This window comes from Eptesicus fuscus, chromosome 14, assembly GCF_027574615.1.
Source record: "Eptesicus fuscus isolate TK198812 chromosome 14, DD_ASM_mEF_20220401, whole genome shotgun sequence".
NCBI classification, from domain to species: Eukaryota; Metazoa; Chordata; class Mammalia; order Chiroptera; family Vespertilionidae; genus Eptesicus; species Eptesicus fuscus.
This window is the reverse complement of record NC_072486.1, coordinates 51,252,937-51,271,415: the sequence shown is the minus strand read 5'-3', so window position 1 is coordinate 51,271,415 and position 18,479 is coordinate 51,252,937. Positions and strand designations below refer to the sequence as shown.

Sequence of the window (18,479 nt, the reverse complement as noted above, 5' to 3'; positions counted from 1 at the left end):
CTTGCATCCCTGTGCAGAACACACCATTTCTTCCCCATGGTTCACCCACTCCTTTGTCAAGAATCAGGTTCAAACCTCAGCTATGCAGCCCCCGCTTCTACCACTTTATTCCTTCCAAGGTCACCAGGGGACTCCTTTCCAAGTCCACATTCCATCCTTACTGCTTGCCTCCAATGCACACTTTGCAGTGCTGGCTGATTCATTTTCAGTCTTTTCTCTTAAATTGACATAATGCTATATTATTGCTATACTTCTCTTTGGAACTGTACCAAACCATACTTTCAGTATTTTAAAATAGTTATTTTTTCTTTGAGAGTTGGGGCAACCAGGAATGAAGTGCTGATTCTTATTTTTATACACCTTGAACTGCTTCTTTTTATGGACTAAACTGTGTTCATCTCTTCCCCAAAATTTATATTTTGAAGTCCCAGTCCTCAGTACCCCAGCCTGGCCTTAGAATGTAACAGTATTTGGAGAGAAGATCTTTAAATATGTGATTAAATTAAAATGAGGCTGATGAGGTGGGCCTCTAATCCAATATGGCTGGTGTTCCAATAATAGGATGAACACTGCAGTTAGTGTTCATTCTAAAGTTCAAGTCTGGTTATGAAAGTTCCTGCATACTTATGTCTTCCCACCTGCCTTGGGCTATTGACTTAGATATCCAGCCTCCACATGTCATGACCTTTGCTCAGTTCTTCAGCCTAATTTAACACTGTGGTTTCTCTTTTCTCCCAGGACTCTACCCCATAGATTTCCTTTAAGTATACTTAGTATGTGACACTCACTCCTCCTAAAGTGAAATTTCCTTCTCCTAGAAAATGACTTTTTTCTTATCTTAGCTCAGTCACCACTTCCCTAGAAAAGACTTTTCTAACCTGCAAACTATACCAAAGCCTCTTCCTGACTATACCAATACCTCTCTTCTTAGTTCTCATCTAGCTTATAATTTTATATTTAGTTTTATGGTCCTCTGGTTACTGTTGGTCTCTCTTACAGGATCTCATGCTATGAGTATAGAGTTTGCCTCCATTTGCCCACCATTGGGTCCTCATTGCCTAGTTTCATTTCTGTCATGTTGGAGACTATAGTTTCTTAACAAATATATAAATGTATGTTGAATAAATGAATAAGTGAATGTTCAAGAAATTTCTGTTCTATTAGTGAGTAATTAACTGAGTATTTGGAGGACTAATGGGAACCTGTTGGCACAGGACCAAATGCAATCAGGTTTCAGGAAGAAAGAGCGAGGAGAAACCCACACAAGGGAGACAGTTTGGATAAAACCTATCAGGATTTTGAATACTCAGGATGGAAGCCCACTGTGTATTGGTTAATTGAATTCTTAGGTCTCATATCAGGAAGCAGTTGACCTTTGGGAAGCCAAATGAGAGATGGATATGGAGGGAGTGGGTCAGAAGTATGACTTGTCAAAAGCTGAGCTCAGGATCTCTTCCGTGTGTTTGTGCTCTTAGGTTTTAACCAGTCTCTCATGGAATAGAACCATGACTTCTTGGTTTATAGGTTGACGCTCAACTGCTGAGCCATGCCACCTGGGCCCACTCTTGCAAAGACTGAGCATATCTTGGTGTTGATCTAATAGAAGAAAGAGCTTTGAGCAAAGGTGATTTTTTCCAGGGTCAGAGAGCAGAAGCAAGCCCACCATCACCAAGGTACTTGCCCTTTGGGATCAGGAGTTGGCCAGAAAATGGAAACAAAACAACATAGGATTCAGAATAAAGGCCTGTTTAACACCTGGAAATAAAAGATGATGACTAGCATGGGTTCTGACTAAAGGGTCATTGCTCATGTGGAGGTGCAGATCTCAGACCTTTCATCCCATTGAAGGGAAAATAGAAACTACTTCATGAAAGTCAACCTGTTCTCATTGGGCACATATTCTGGGAGGCATTTTGGGAGATGGCAATGATCCTATGGTCAATAAGTCTAGAAGAGATCAGGCATGAAAAACAACCATATCAGATCAATTTCTATAGATGCCAAAATTGGTTGCAAATTAGTACGAGGGAACAGAAAGGGAAAAGCAATTATTTCTAATTCAGCTTTCTGAGGAGAACTTACAGAGAAGGCGGCACTAAAACTTAGCTTTGAAAAAATCTATATGACCTTTGTGGGCAGAGAGAGCATTGCAGTATAAGACTGCATCACAGGCACAGCGTGGAGATGTGAAAGCAAAAGGCTTGATTTGAGAAAGACAAATTGTTCACGGTGACTGACACTTGTTAACAGGACTCACATAGTGCTAGCTCTGAAGAGACCCTGGCCAGGTGTTGAGGTTGTATGAAGGAATCTGGATTGTGGTCTACTGTCTGGAGAAAGGTGCTTAAGAGATGCCATGTAGGAAACACTGAGGCCACCTCCTCAACTCTGTTCCCTACTCCACCCTTATTGTCCTTTCTAACTAAACCCCAACTCTGTTCAGATAACTCATCTCTTTCTTACAGGATGCAAGGGAAAGTGAAGCCATTTCCAGTTCCAAGGCTAGATATGAATGGGCTTAAGCCAAGCATGCTAATGCATATCCTTTGCACTGCAATGCCTGCTCTTTCTGGGTTAAAATCAATAAATATACATAAGCAATATGATACTTAATTGTCCAGCATATGCAAGAGGCATACACAAATCAATTGTTGTTGTAAATCAGTCCATTTTTGTCAATTAGAAGAAAATCTCTTCAGGAATTCTCACTAAGCCAAATGCAGGGATTACTTCATAGATATGCTTTCCAATTATGGGCCAACATGAAGAATTACTGGCTGCCTTCTTCAATTATTTTTAGTTATGCGTTAAAGTTATGTGACCCATATATTCTTTCCCCAAAGGCCCCCAAGAATCTGGAAAGGATTATCCAGACTCTAATTTAAGAATAGAGATGGATGAGTCCATCTGTGTGCATTTACTGGCATGGGTCACTGGGGAGGTTGACTAAGTCACTATTTAAGATGATCCAGAACAGGTGTCTACAACTGTTTTAAGAATAAGTACTGTGGTGGCCATGAAAATGGTCTGCTCAGGTCTCCAACTTCGGGGATTGACAGACAGCCCCAGCTGGTGGCTCTGGAATCCTGGGCACCAAGGCCAAGGATGATAACCTTTATTCAAATTATAGCATGGTCCATTTCTAAGAGCAAGTGATTAATGTGGTGGGGGTACTAAGATAGGCCCATTCCAGGGAGACACAGGACTCTTCTGATGGGTAACTTTGGCTCGAGGACTCCCCCTTGGCCTTGACCAAACTTTCTGAGTCCTGCACTGCAGTGTAAGCAATTCCTTCCTTTGCTCTCTCCCATATCACATATCACAGTCTGATGGCTCTCCCAGCATATTTGATCTCACCTTGGCTTCTGACTCCCAAAGGACCAGGCTAACACAAGTACTTTTATAATTATATCTCCCAAATTAAAACACTCACGTGTATTTATTAAAATAGTCTTGTAGTAAGAATAAAGAGCAAAGACATTAATTTGAGAATATTTATGAAAGACTTAGTCACTACATTTCCATTCTCTAATATGTGTATGATAACCTTTATTCAAATTATAGCATGGTCCATCTCTAAGGGCAAGCTCCTGTCTGCCTATTTAAACCAATGAAGCTGAAGTTTGCTGCTTCTCTTGACAGGTGGGCAGCCCTAATTCAGAGTTATAAAAATTTTCATTCTCCTTTGGTGTATTTGTGAAATTAACCTGGGCTTGTATTTTCTTTTTGGGTCATCAAAATGTGAAACATATATTCTAGGAGCCAATAATATTCCAATCACAGAGGATGTCCCAGAACCTATCACTACCACTCCAGAGATAGCCATGCTGAAACTCTCTTCATCCAGTAAGGAATAAGGGAGGGTTGTCTCGTATTTCTAAACTCCTCCCATCACCAGGTTAAACATGAAGTTTAGTTTTGCACTGAAAATTTTAGTCGTCTGAAAGCCAGTGGAACTGACTTAACCCACGGCTGAGAGTGGATGTTTTTCCTCTGGTTCTGAAATATCAGACTCACTGAGTAGGCACACAACAGCTCCAATTTCCTATAATTGCACCCAAACCAGTGTGGTTTATATGTCTTCACATATAATCCGATAAGGGTTGCAGATATCAAGATGCTAAAATGTTAGTGTGTGGGGATTGTGAGTAATGGAAGATCAAATATCTCTATGACAAAATTCCTACAGAGAAAGAATGTGTGAAAGTTCCTAGTTTTATGGCCCCAACATTATTTTTTCCCTGTAAATGTAAACAATTCTTTCCATATTCATTTATTCTAAAGGCCCTGTGACATTAAGGTCTTCCTTTCAAGGTTTTCCATTATCATCGAGAATTGTGATCCAAAGTTTTTAAATTTTAACTGAAGTCACATGAACATCAGTCATCTTGGGGAAGGAGGAGAATAGGGAGAATATGAAATGAGAAGCCAAGAGTAACTGAGTCTAAGTTTCCCACTACTCTACACATCAAAATGTAAGACTAAAACTTTCATTGCTATTCAAATTTATTCAATTGTTTCCAGATCAATTTTCCCCATATGAATTTGGTTCCAAATTCCACTTGTTACTAAATCCATCAGGCCATTGACAGGGGCTCAGAACTTAGTATATAAAAATACAGAGTCATGTCTCCATTCAATATCTTTGGCAGAGGCCATAGCAACCATTGAGATGAGCCCCTCTTTATCCTTAGTCATAGAGAAATTTCAGAGAGAAGCTGCAGAATATACTGTGAAGTGTGACTTGATTTGTAAGTTTGAGGACAGATACTCAAAAGTTGTGTTTCTTTGAGGTCAACAGCTCCTATCATGATGTTAAGGTCAGAAATCTGAGATCAAGACTTACATCTGAGAAAGTAGCTATATGTCAAGTATAATTTTACCTTTCTTTGTCTGCATGGCTTGTTCCATCATTTCTTTCAAGAATCTGCTCAAATGACACATTATCGGAGAGGTTTTCTTGGACTTTACTACATAAAACAGGAAACATATCCATTTTGCAGTCTCCTATCCTATCCTTACTTAGTTATCTATTCCTAAAGTACTTACCATGCCTGATACGTTTATTTGTTCATGTTTATGTTCAAACTGGAACATAAGCACTATGAGGGACCAGGCTAACACAAATTATGAGGGCAGGAGCTCTATTATGTTTATCTCATATGCCAAGACCCTATAACAGTAACTGGCATTATTGTTGGTGTTTAATAAATGTTTGTTGAATGAATTTTTAGGTGACCACACAGATAGCAAAAACAAAAGGAGAAACTCTACGTGAAAAACAAAACAAAACAAAAAATAGAGCTGGAGTTGCTTCTCCCATCTCTGTTTATTTGGATGGAGGGTGAGGAAGGAGTTTAAGGTCTTTTTCCAGGCCTTTAGCTCTGTACAAAGCACAGACACTTCACAGAAAACAGGAATAGGCATAGGTATAGGCTGCTTTATATACTTAGGTCTTGGACTATAGGTTGTGTTGAAGGGGAGAGTCTTCTCTCAATATCTGTGGGGCTTCTAGACTTGTTTTTATATTGAACATTTGATCATTTTGCCTTCCCCACTCCCACCCTTTCAGCATAATTTTGGCAATCTGTGAAAATGAGTTTTATGTCAAAATTTAGGTAGTTTATGTGTAGAAATTTTAGTACTTACGTGTATACATTTTTAAAAATAATTATATGAGTTCCTATATAATACAGATGAACAAAAGTAACTTTTTAATGGCCCTCAGGTGTACATATTTGTATTAACATAATGCGTGGCTCCTGTCATCACTTGTCAATGCATGGCTCATTTTAATTTATTCATTTATTCTATTTATTTCTCATATAATAAACACCTATGAAATCCACCACCTGACATGAGACTAGGACATTGGTAATAACTTAAACTGCTCAAGCTTTCCTATGAAAGAAATGTTTCTTCTTTATAGCATTTAAATGCACAAGAATCCAAGTGCATAAGTAGCATTTCTATAGCTCTCTTGAATTAGATATGGAATTGTTTGTGTGTACATGTAGTTAGATTTCTGAAAAGTTGAGACTCACCTTCCCCCTTCTCTATCACACTTGGAAGACTGACTCAAATGATGTGGGTCAAAGAAAGAAATCCGTTTCAAGGTGGAAGTCAAATAGGGTCCAAAAGCTTTAAAGGAGTAAAGCACATAGGCATGAAGTAGTCTTGAAAGAAGGATGTCAACAAAAATAGTCAACATCTAAAGTCATATCTGGTTAGCTATTGACCTGCTAAATACATATATTAGGTGAGGTAGTGACCACTGGTAGGGACATTGCTTTAAAGATGAAATATATCAGAGATTACTTTTATGAGGAATTCTAATAAATGCAATTGTTAAAGATTGGCTGTAAGGCTAATACTCATTAGAGAGCTCTAGTTGGCCTTTGGAGTTAGACAATAGAAGACATTAAACTAATGGAGAAGAAACAGCCAAGGAATAGCAGGACTCAAGAAACTTGGGAGTGCCTTAGCCGATTTGGCTCAGTGGATAGAGCATCGGCCTGTAGACTCAAGGGTCCCGGGTTCGGTTCTGGTCAAGGGCATGTGACTTGGTTTCGGGTACATCCCCATTGCGGGTGTGCAGGAGGCAGCTGATTGATGTTTCTCTCTCATCGATGTTTCTAGCTCTCTATCCCTCTCCCTTCCTCTCTGTAAAAAAAATTCAATAAAATATATTAAAAAAAAAAAAAAAAAAAAAGAAAAGAAACTTGGGAGCCTGAAGATATCCACTAGATAGTCGACTGTTTCTCCCAAATACAGGGGAGAAAGAGCTGAAAATAGATTATGTTCAGGCAAAGAACAAACCAAGGAGACTGACAGATGGATAGAAATCCTCTGACATCAGTTGATCTCATATAAGATTAAAACTTAATAAAACTGTCCAATGAATTGGAGTGTAGGATAGCCTACAGCTCCACATGGATTGGAATAGGGACAAATACTATGTGCCTTCTTGGGAAAGAACACCAGTTGGCAATCTTCACACAACACCCTATTGTGCATTCATTCACTCGACAAATACTGAAAACCTGTTAGACAGTAAACTTAATCACCAGGCTCATGGTGATATCACGGGCAGGTTTTGTTTTCATGGAATACCTGCAGAAACAAGGGGAAGTGTGTTAGAATAGTTGAAGGATATTAAGTGTGGCTATAACTAGAGAGTAATGGGGAGCGCTTTGATGAGCCAGGACACCTGGAGGAATCAACACACTTGAGGGCATTATAAGCCATGTTAAGGGTTTTGGTTGGATTATAGCTTAGTCGATATGAAGCCACTTAAGGATTTTTATTTGAATTTATTAACAAATTTTCAAAGTAATACATGCACAAGATAAAAAATTAAATAGTACAGAGGACTTGAAATGAAAAACACAGTACCCCACCCCACCCTCCTTTTTAACCCTAGTCCCATTCCCTAGAGGCAATGCATTTAACAATTTCTATTTTTAGATTTCTAACTTCCTAACATTAAATAATGTTTGAACAATAATTTCTTGATTTATTAACTTTAGACAATCTTTAATAATACACCATTACAAAAGATAAGGATTTAACTTACACTATCCTCACTTTTCCTTTGCTGACCTTTCCCCAAATTTTTGATAGTTATCATTTTAATGCTTTTATTGGTTTAATTTATAGTTTTGAACAACACACCAATCCTTCAGTTCTTGTTCCATTAACTGTAGACTCTTTTCCATCCCCACTTTAAATATATGAGTAGCCCTACTCTTCCTTCCACCTCTTTTCCCACAGCCAATTTTCAACCTCTTTCTGATCTCTTTTTCTTTAGCTTGTCAGGGTTAATTTCAATTTCATTTCTGAATAAAAAATTAAGCCTTTCATGTTTTGCCTATAGGCTGATCAGAACACTAAGTACCAATAAATAGCATCTATATTATTTTGGCTATATAAATACTGTTTACTGAGAGCCACATAGAAGCTAGGACATTTTCTTCCATACACATCCAATATCATGCCTGTGCCATTTGAAAGGAAATATACTCACCGCCAATGTCAAATCGAGTCTCTTCTGATATTCCATGAGTATTTTTGTTGTTGTTTCAGAAATGGACTTAAATTTCTTGACATATTTTTGTTTTGTTTTCTTTTTTGTTGACTAAAGAATGTATGTACTCAATACTCTCAAACATTGTAGTTTCTCAGTGATACTATCCTTGGCACAAAATGAATATTCTTCCCAGAGAGCCTGAGACTGTACTCTCATCTGAACTGGGTCTGTGTGCTGGATAACAGTCACTCTAGAACAGGGGTGGGGAACATCCAGCCCTCGGGCCACATAAGGCCCAAGAAATCATTTGGTCTGGCCCTGCCAAGGCATTAGGGATGAATTAATTAAATGTTTGACCAAATATAGCAAGCTAATTATTAGGTTAATCATTTTGTATGGCCTAAGAATGATGTTAGAAATATCCAAATGGCCCTTGGCAGAAAAATGGTTCTCTACCCCTACTCTAGAGTGAGACATCCTGTTGGATAACTGTCACTCTAGAGTGACACATCCTACCTGGGTGAGGTCCATCATTTTCTAGATTCTGTTTCTTCTTTCTTGGTTCTCATCCTCATTTTGCTGGAGAACTTCCTCAAGGTATTTCTTCAGTAAGGGTGCAGAGAAGGTAGACTTTCTGAAAACTTGCATGTCAGAAAATATCTTTGTTTTGACTTGACTCAACAGCTTGGCTTGCTATGGAATTCTGGGTACAAAATTTTTCATAAGGTATGTGAAGACATTGTTCCATTGGCTTCTAGCTTTTTTTTTTTTTTTTTAATATATTTTATTGATTTTTACAGAGAGGAAGGGAGAGGGATAGAGAGCTAGAAACATCAATGAGAGAGAATCATTGATCAGCTGCCTCTTGCACACTCCCTACTGGGGATGTGCCCGCAACCAAGGTACATGCCCTTGACTGGAATCGAACCTGGGATCCTTCAGTTCGCAGGCCGACGCTCTATCCACTGAGTCAAACTGGTTAAGGCGGCTTCTAGCTTTTAGTGTTGCTGATGAAAAATCTGCTGCCTAGTCTATTTCTCATTCCTTTTTGGCTAAGCTAATTATGATGACCCAGTTTTATTTTCTCTCTGTGCAGTTTTAATGTCTTCTCTCTATCCTTAATATTCCAAAATTTCACATAATTGTGTCTCGATGTAGGTTTTATTGGATCCCCCTGAATCTGGAGAGTTAGTTCTTTCTGTTCTTCAATTTTTTTTTCTTTGCCTATATTTTCTGTTTTCTCTTTAAAAAAACACACTAATGGTTAGATCTTTCCTTTCTTCATAGTTTCTGCTATTTATTTTTGCTCTATACCTAGGGAGATTCCATCAACTTTATTTCTAGCTTGTCTACGGGGTATTTTTGACAATATTTCACTTTTAAAGGGCTCTCCTTATTCTCAGAGTTTTTTCTTTCTTTGTAGCATCCTGTTTTCATCTTACAAATATACTTCAGATCTCTCTGAAGATATAACTAGATTTTAAAGTTACTTTTTTAATTTTGACTTTGTTTCCTCCAGAATTGGGTGCAGTTTTCCAATCTCCTAATTCTAATTGGTAGTTTTTTCTTACATACGTCTCGTCTCCCTTGGCCCTCCCTCCCACTCCCCATCCCACCACCACCCACAATGCTCAATGTCTGGGAATTCCTAGCTGACCATTTGCATTTAAGCATCAATATAACTGTTGACTTTTATAGGAGTTGATATGGGTTTCCTCTGCCATTGTATGGTTTGGTCTGTTTTTCCAGTAAGCTTCTTCTATGACTGGAAACACTTGGTTACTTGAGTAGGGGGGTTTCAACTATCAGTAAAGAATTAGCTGATAGGCTAAGGGATCACTTATTTCCACAAAAAGAAAAATTTCATTCTGAAGCACCAACTCCTACCTCTCTTGGGCAATTTATTCAATTTCTTTATATAAACAACAACAACAACAACAATAATAGCAACAACAGAGTTCTCACTGGTACCAATAGTTGACTGCCTGTATTCTATGCACAAGGGATAGGGTAGAATGTGATGGGGTTCAATTTTACAACTGGTATAATTCTTTATGAAATAGACGTTTCAGGTGCCCAAGCCACTCTGAGGTTATGTTATTCAGATCAGCTTATATTCTGTCTGAAAGGTACCTTCACTCTTTCATTCTTTTTTCATGTTTCATCCACTTTTTCTCTTCCAGAAATGTGTTGAGGTCTTCTTCATTCATAACCAAATGCCTTCCAGTTTTTTTTCACTTCAATTTCAGTGGGGCCTGTAGAGGAGGAGAGGTAAACTTGTATGTTCACTTCATCATCTTAAATTCAAAGTAGCACTGGAAGCTTTTAAATAAGGAGGTGGTATGGATAGTTCTACATTTTTAAGACATCCCGGGGCTGTACTGATGAAAATGGATTAAAGAGGGCAAGAATAGATATAAATATTATTCTAAATAACTGAGGATCTAATTTCCTTTCTGAGAACATGCAATGTCTGGGACTTTGGGGAGTCAGGCACTTTATTAAATAACCCATTATTCAAAATCCAATAAGGTAGTAGATGCTTTCATGGTGCCCTAGAGGGAAGGATTGAAACCTGAATAACCTGAAACCTAAAAAGAGTTGGATGACACCAAAGGGATCATCCTAGCCCTGTCTATTGGGAAGCACTCCAGGAGCCTACCTCAAATCCTTCCTTTGAACTGGAATCTGGGATAAACAAAGGTATTTTTTGTTCTTATAAAATTAGATGAGGAGCAAGTATAAGCAGCCAAAGTTCTGGCAAGTAGGGACATAAAGATCTCTCTATTTGCTGGTTGGTTTCTTCATTTAAACATTTATTTTGTTATTCAAAGCACTGTAGTTACTAACACCCACTGTAATAAGAATGCCCAGGTTCAAATCCCAGCTCTATCACTTGTTGGCAGTGTAGCCTTATGTACTTCACTTGCCCTCCAAAAATTCAGTTTGCTCACTCCTAAAAAAGGAGTGGTAAATTTCCATCTTATAAGATTACTGTGAGGATTTAATGAAACTATACATATATAAAGGAACCAGGCCAACAACTGGCATGTACTCAACACCCCACTAATCAATAGCAATTATTATTATTTGTTTTTGGTAATCCTCACCTGAGGATATTTCTTCCATTGATTTTTTTTTTTTTTTTTTTTTTTTTTTTAGAGAGAGAGAGAGAGATTGTGGAGGGGAAGGAAGAGGGGGGAGACACAGAGAGGGAGAGAGAGAAAGAGTGAGAGGAACATTGATGTGAGAGAGACATATCGATTGATTGTCTCCTGTGCGTGCCCAGAACAGGGCCAGGAATCGAGCCTGCAACTGAGGTACGTGCCCTTGACCAGGAATTGAATATTTGACCCATTGGTCTGCAAGCCAATGCTCTAACTACTGAACAAAACTGGCCAGGGGTTGATAGCAATTATTTTAAAGGTTGAATGGACATTCAACATCTATGTTTAAAGCACCTAGATGAAAGATGTTCATGAAATAAGGGAAAATACTTCTATGATTGAGAAATGACATAATAAAAAATCCAGCCCTAGCTGGTTTGGCTAAGTGGATAGAGCATTGGCCTGCAGACTGAAGGGCACATGCCTGGGTTGCCGCTCGATCCCCAGTAGGGGGTGTGCAGGAGGCAGCTGATCAATGATTCTCATCATTGATGTTTCTCTCTCTCCCTCTCCCTTCCCCTCTGAAATCAATAAAAATATATTGTAAAAAATCCAAAGAAAAACATCTAGGTCAAATCTTATTATTTATGCATCCACCCAGTTTTCAATAAAGCAAATAAAATGGTGTATTAAAATAACTAAATAAAAAGAAGTGAGCTAAAAGAAAACTGGCTGGATGTACACAACATTAATCCTATATCCTCAACTCTAGTTGAAACTACAAAGAAATGGAAGTTTATGAATATGATTAGAAGAACATTTAAGAAAATCTTTTAATGTGTTATAACCAAGTGAAATTCGAGTTGGTTACATCTAGTTCTCTTGTTCCAAAGTAAATATTTCTATATTATGTGAACTTTATCTGCCCAACTAGTAAGTAACTCTTGACAATGATAGAAATCTGTGTCACTTTGGAAAAATAAACACCAACACTGAGCCAGTTGCCCATTGTTTGCTAAAGACAAGCATCCTCCTGGAATTTTCCTGAGTTTTCAAGTAACTTCCACTCTTTATTTAATCAAAGATGGAATTCTACCTAAACAATGGAACTGAGTAAGAAGACCAAAACCCTAAGTAGCTTGTAAAGCCCTGTAAATTTAGAGCCCTTCCTTAGATCATAAAGCAACCTACCAGACTCCTTTCAGAGGTTGGTATAGGAAATGTAGGAGGGCATAGGATTAATTACACTGCATTTGCAAAAGCCGTTTATAAGTGAAGTCCAGCTCTCCAAAGATAGTGAGTTAATCCTATATAATAGAAGTAATATGCAAATTGACAATCACACCCTCACACAAGATGGCTGCCCCCATGTGGGCACAAGATTGCCATCACAAGATGGCCAGCAGGGGAGGGCAATTGTGGGCGATCAGGCCAGCAGGGGAGGGCAGTTAGGGGTGACCAGGCCGGCAGGGGAAGGCAGTTGGGGGGGACCAGGCCTGCAGGGGAGGGCATTTACGGGTGACCAGGCTGGCAGGGAAGGGCAGTTGGGGGTGACCAGGCTGACAGGGGAGGGCAGTTGGGGGCGATTGGGCTGGCAGGGGAGCAGTTAGGCATCGATCAAGCTGTCAGGGGAGTGGTTAGGGGTGATCAGGCTGGCAGGCAGAAGCAGTTAGGGGCAGGCAGGCAGGCAAGTGGTTAGGAGCCAGAAATTCCAGATTGTGAGAGGGACACCCTCCCCCTCCACCCACCCAGTGCATGAATTTCATTCACTGGGCCTCTAGTTAGATAATAATGGCAGTTGACATTTTCTCTGTACCTACTAAGGGCCAGCTAACTGTTCTTATCACTTTTAGAGCACTAAAATTTAATCCTCACAATAATCCTATGAAATCAATCCCATTTTAGAGATGAGGAAATTGAGTGACAGAGAAATTAAGGAATTTGCCCAGAGTCATACAACTAACAGGTGGAAGAACCAGGATTTTGGAGGCAGGGAGTCAACTGTGAGAGATGATGATCTTAACCTCTAGGCTATGGGAAGTAGTCAGCTCACTACTCTGTGAACCAGCCTAAAATCAAGCAATCCCTTGGACAGCATGCACTGTATTCACAAACCTCTTCAGAATTACTGAGTCTCTATGACAACTCATGGGGTAGGAATTTTTATCCTCATCATATATACAAATAAATAAGAATACCAAAATAAAACAACTTTCCTAAGAGCTAACCCTAGCTATGGGTTCTATTTCACCAAATTAATTTTCACGCTCTTTGAAAACTACCCAATACACCAAATATATGAGTCCTCAGGGACCTATGAAAATCATGAAATTTGTATTTCATTTGGGTTCTATGGTCAGGGTTTTTGGAATAACTCATTAAAAATAAAATCCAGTGAGTCCTCAGGATGCCAGGGTCAGAACTACTCTCTATGGGCTATGGGCCGTGATGGTAAACCAAGGGCTAGCATAGACATAGGGACCAAAGCTCTCAGAACTGGCCCAATTAGGGTCAGGAGTGAATCTGATAGCAGAGAGCTATGGAACAAGACTCATAAACAGAAGGCCTTGCCCCTGAGAAATTCTGATTCCACTTTCTTACTGTGTTCTTAACCCACTTTCTAGAGACAGAACCAGGGCAGTGAGCCCAGAGGACAAGGCTAGAGCCCTAAGAGACAGAGGTTGAGGAGTGAATCCTTGTCTCTGTCTACCTCCCCACACCTCTCTATCTGCCACCTTGCTGGGCACTCCTTACATCTGTGTGAGGAGGTACAATTTCATAATATTTTCCTTCCATTCAGGCAGATAGGCCAGGCTGGTAGCCACTTCCTTCTGGATTGGCCAGGCCCAGGCCTCAAAGAAGGGAGCCAGATTCTTCTGCACTTGGTGGGAGAACATCTTCACCCACAGATTCATCTTGTCAACATTGTCGGTGGGCAAGTTGGTCTGGTTACGATACTCAGTGAAGAGACGGATGAAGGGCTCCCAACCAAAAGCTTCCTGGAGCTGAAAAGAGAAGGATGAGGCAGGTTGAGTCAGGTAGTCTACAACAAGAAGACCTAACAAACACTCTGATAAATGAATTTACTGCATTGAACCCCTTCAACACTAATTGCATGGCTATGACGGACCCTCTTTCCTGTTTTACCTGATGGCCTTGTGCCCTACTCTCTCATATTAGAATCTTAAGAAGGGCCTCTCGCCTGGCCAGTGTGGCTCAGTGATTGAGTGTCGACACAAGCACCAGAAGGTGGTTGGTTCAATGCCTGATCAGGGCATATGCCCTGGTTGTGGGCTTGATCCCCAGTAGGGGGTGTGCAGGAAGCAAATAATCCATGTTTCTTTCTCTCTCTCTCTCTCTCTGACTGAAATAAATTTTTAAAAAAGGGGCCTCTCAGCTAGCACAGTGCTCAGTGCAAAGTACATACTCAATAAATTGTGGTGTGTTTGTGGGGCTGAGGCAGTTAAATCTATCATTAGTCATATATCTCACTAGATTATGTAATATCTCACTAGGATATCACACAAAGCTTTAAAATGGGCTGGCATGGAAAAAAAAATCCTTGTATCGTTCATAGTTGCAAAGTTAAACCCAATATTTGGGGAACTCCTATCCTATATAATAAAGAGGTAATATGCAAATTGACCATCATGCCCTCACACAAGATGGCCACCCCCATGTGGTCACAAGATGGCCGGCAGAGGAGGACAATTGTGGGTGATCAGGCCAGCAGAGGAGGGCAGTTAGGGGCAACCAGGCCAGCAGGGGAGGGCAGTTAGGGGCAACCAGGCCAGCAGGGGAGGGCAATTAGGGGTGACCAGACCTGCAGGGGAGGACAGTTGGGGGCGACCAAGCCTGCAGGGAAGGACAGTTGGGGGCAACTAGACTGGCAGGGGAGGGCAGTTGGGGGTGATAGGGCTGGCAGAGGAGGGCAGTTGGGAGTGACCGGGCCAGCAGGGGAGGGCAGTTGGGGGGACCAGGCTGGCAGGGGAGTGGTTAGGGGGTGATCAGGCTGGCAGGCAGAAGCAGTTAGGGGAAATCTGGCAGTCAGGCAGGCGAGCGGTTGGGAGCCAGCAGTCCCAGATTGTGAGAGTGATGTCCCAGATTGGAGAGGGTGCAGGCTGGGCTGAGGGACAACCCCCTCCAGTGCATGAATTTTGTGCACCGGGCCTCTAGTCCTGACATAATCCTAATTAATCATAGGTCTTTGTCAATTTACAAGGCAACTAAAATGGCCTTTGGGGGTTGAAAAGTGAGTCCGGTAGAAGCAGAATACTATATATATTCTAGGTAGCTAGAGATAAGAGTATCATTTCAGAAAGGCACCCATCCTGAGGCCATTGGAAACAGCCCATGTTAGGCTGGGTTATAGAGCTTTAGCATGAAAAGAGACATTAGCAGTTCCCTAGAACAATCTCAACTTTATTTCACAGATGAGGAACTTCTGTCCCTGGGGTGAAGTGGCCCTAATAACAAGTTTAAGTAGAGTCCCCAAGACAGTTTCACTGTCATTCTCAAGGCCATCGGAATAAACACAGAGGAATTGGAGCAGGTGGACAAACCAGACTACAGTGTGACTGGTCTGGGATTAAGTTCCAGAATCCAAGGTGATGAAACTCTCCACAATGAACTGGGAACTAATCCAGGGACTCAGGGGCAGAACTGGGGTGTTTGAATGATAATTCAAGGCAAAGGCAACCTCCATGTCCAGGCCAGGGAGAATTCTTGGATTGCCTATAAGGTGGAAACAGGCACAGTCAAGTCATATTGAGAAGATGGTATACTCATCTGAGGGGAAAAAAATAGGTCCTATCCCATATTTTTTTTGTGTGTGGGGAGGCTGTTTGGTTTTAGATAGCTATTAAATCGCAGTTTGGTGTCAATCTCAGTTATGTCTGGGTCTAAAGCCTGTGATAGTAACTGTATTTATAGCAATACACATGCTACATGTTTTCACCTCTCTCAGTGCTTCCTGTCTATTCTCATGCATCTCTTCAAGTTCATAGGGTGAGGGTGGGGCTAAGGCGGTTAACTCTACTTAGTTAGGATCATGCAAAATGATATACTGAGAGGCATCATTTAATAGGACTGTCACAATTGGGCTTTGTCAGGGTCTCCTGAGGCCTAACGTGGGAGACAGGTGTAGTGGGAGGTCTTCTGGGTTACATGAACATCACCTAACAATGATGCTCTGGTATCCCCAGAATAAGGGGTTCCCATCACTCTTCCTTTTTGCCTAGTATACCTGTAAATATGTTTCCAGTGCTGTCCACGCATTCCAGTTTTTCAGATTGGGACCCTTGCTCAGGTAGATTCTGACTCTTTTCTCCCGTACTGGGGGCCACAGGGCAATATTGGCACGGCCTCGAGGAATGCCCAAGACCGTTTCATGCACATAAACACACCACAGGTTGCAGGTGGCCTCGGTGGTGTGTGGTGGGAATTCCCACTCCTGCCGCTGCTGGTTGCGGCCGAGCTCATGGACAGGGCCCCATAGCCCCTTGGTTCTGATGAGTTTCTCATTGATGAGCTCCTGCACTGACTCCAGGTGGCACATGATGGGGTACCCCGCATGCATCCAGCCTGAAAATAGAGGAGGGAGGTGGAGGGTTAGAGCACTCAGAAAATCAATCCAAATCCAGATCCTCCCTGGGCTTTCCTCCTTATCCTCTCATTTTGTAATAATCCCTCATCCTCACTCTGACCTGAGAGCATGTGCTTATGAGAGATGATGCAGGTCCCAAATCACTGTTCATGTTACTACTCAAGATTTCTATGTTTATGAGAGTGCCCTGTCTATGGGAACCTGTGTCATTGTACTCTTTTCTCAAAATTAAGAATTCATTGAGGGTGTTCCCTTCTTGTTATTTAGATGTGGAGTTGCCCACATTAATATTACTGTATAGTAATTGTAAGCCAAAAAACATAGAGTCTAGAGCAGCATGTTTATTTAATTTCTATAGATCCCCTCCCACCCCAGATTTTTTAGGCCTCCTGGCCCACTGGTAAAACACCATCAAAATATCACTTTAAATGTCTTCCTCAATGTCTATGGAGGGTACACACAATATATTAATTATCCATTCCATAATTGTTGTACATTTAGGTAGTTTCCAAATTTTGTGAAAGTCACTGAGTCTATTTTTTTAAAAAATACACATTTTTCCTTTTCATTTAAATAGCAAGGATTACATCTTATTTGTCTTGCTAGAAAAGCGTGTTTACCCTGCTGGCTGCCCAATGCATGGCCTTTGGGAGAAAGAAGTCCCACAGGGCTACTTGGAACAGGGCACCCACCTACTGAAATCTGCACATCGGCAACAATCCTCTGAGGCAGACGCAAGGGGAAGGGCTCGGCCCCCAGCCGTGCCACAGCCTGCATCACCTCATCCCAGAGGCGAAGCACCGGCTCAGGATTATCCAGTGTGCGAAGGTTGGCAGTTGGCACTGTCAGGATGATGTTGTCTGTAGCCAGCTCTCCCCAGGGACCAATATTCTCCTGGAGACACCTCTTCCACTCCTCCAGGGATGTCTCCCCTGAGAAGAGAGGCCATGGGGTTGAAATGCCCTTTTCCAAATCCCTTAGGTTAAAACACCTAACTTGAACCCCAGGAGGAGAACACCAAGGCCATGAACAACCATGTCCCCATCTCCATCCTTCTTCTGTGGCATCCCCATGGATGTGGGTTGGTCTATCTCCTTGGCCCCAAAGCTGAATCTAAGGAGGCTTACCTTCCTTCTTTCCTCCAGTCTGAACCTTTCTCTTCCTGCACCAAACAGTCCCAATGTCCTCCTCACCCCCAACTCTCCTGTCCCCAGGGTTCACTCCATAGCCCACACTCACCTAACTTGTAGAATGGAGCATGCACAGCCCCCTTCACAGTGATGGGCACAGAACCCAGCTTGCTGCTCTGAGGCACGATGATGTAGAGGAGGCCGCCCCAGAGGCAGGTGATTGATTTTGTGGGCTTGTCCAAGCAGCACCGGTTGATTACCAGTGGGCCTCGGAACAGCTTGCTGGCCCTGGTCAGGTCATCTGTGTGGCAGCCAATCTGTACCTGGAGCAGAGATATTCCCCCCGCCCCCCAGAGTCACCTCAGGTGCATGCGGTGGAAGAGGATAATGCCCATGAGGTGGGACAGGAAGGGCACCAGGCTATATGACCCCATGTCTATGAACCGTGTGTGCTAAACCTATGGAATTGCATCATTCTTTAGGTGGTATGGACTGAATGGTGTGAAAATATCCTCCTAGGGGAGTCAAACAGCTCTACTAAGGTGATGTTGAGATGTTGATGTGAGGGGCACCAGGTGTTCCACAATGGGGACTCTAGTATTGGCAAT

At 41.5% G+C, this 18,479-nt stretch overlaps 1 protein-coding gene across 2 annotated transcripts in view; it reads right to left on the bottom strand.

Annotated features, from left to right (window-relative positions):
* Window positions 1-8,787: 8,787 nt before the first annotated feature.
* Window positions 8,788-18,479, bottom strand: part of TCAF1 (TRPM8 channel associated factor 1) — a 47,112-nt gene continuing 37,420 nt past the window's right edge. For both annotated transcript variants that reach the window (XM_028128983.2, XM_028128982.2), the window contains exons 5-9: window positions 17,981-18,194; window positions 17,434-17,673; window positions 16,382-16,719; window positions 13,891-14,141; window positions 8,788-10,284 (exon numbers count right to left, since the gene is read on the bottom strand). In XM_028128983.2, coding sequence (XP_027984784.1) covers window positions 10,275-10,284; window positions 13,891-14,141; window positions 16,382-16,719; window positions 17,434-17,673; window positions 17,981-18,194 — 1,053 coding nt within the window. In that variant the 3' untranslated portion in view covers window positions 8,788-10,274. The remainder of the gene's footprint in view (window positions 10,285-13,890; window positions 14,142-16,381; window positions 16,720-17,433; window positions 17,674-17,980; window positions 18,195-18,479) is intronic.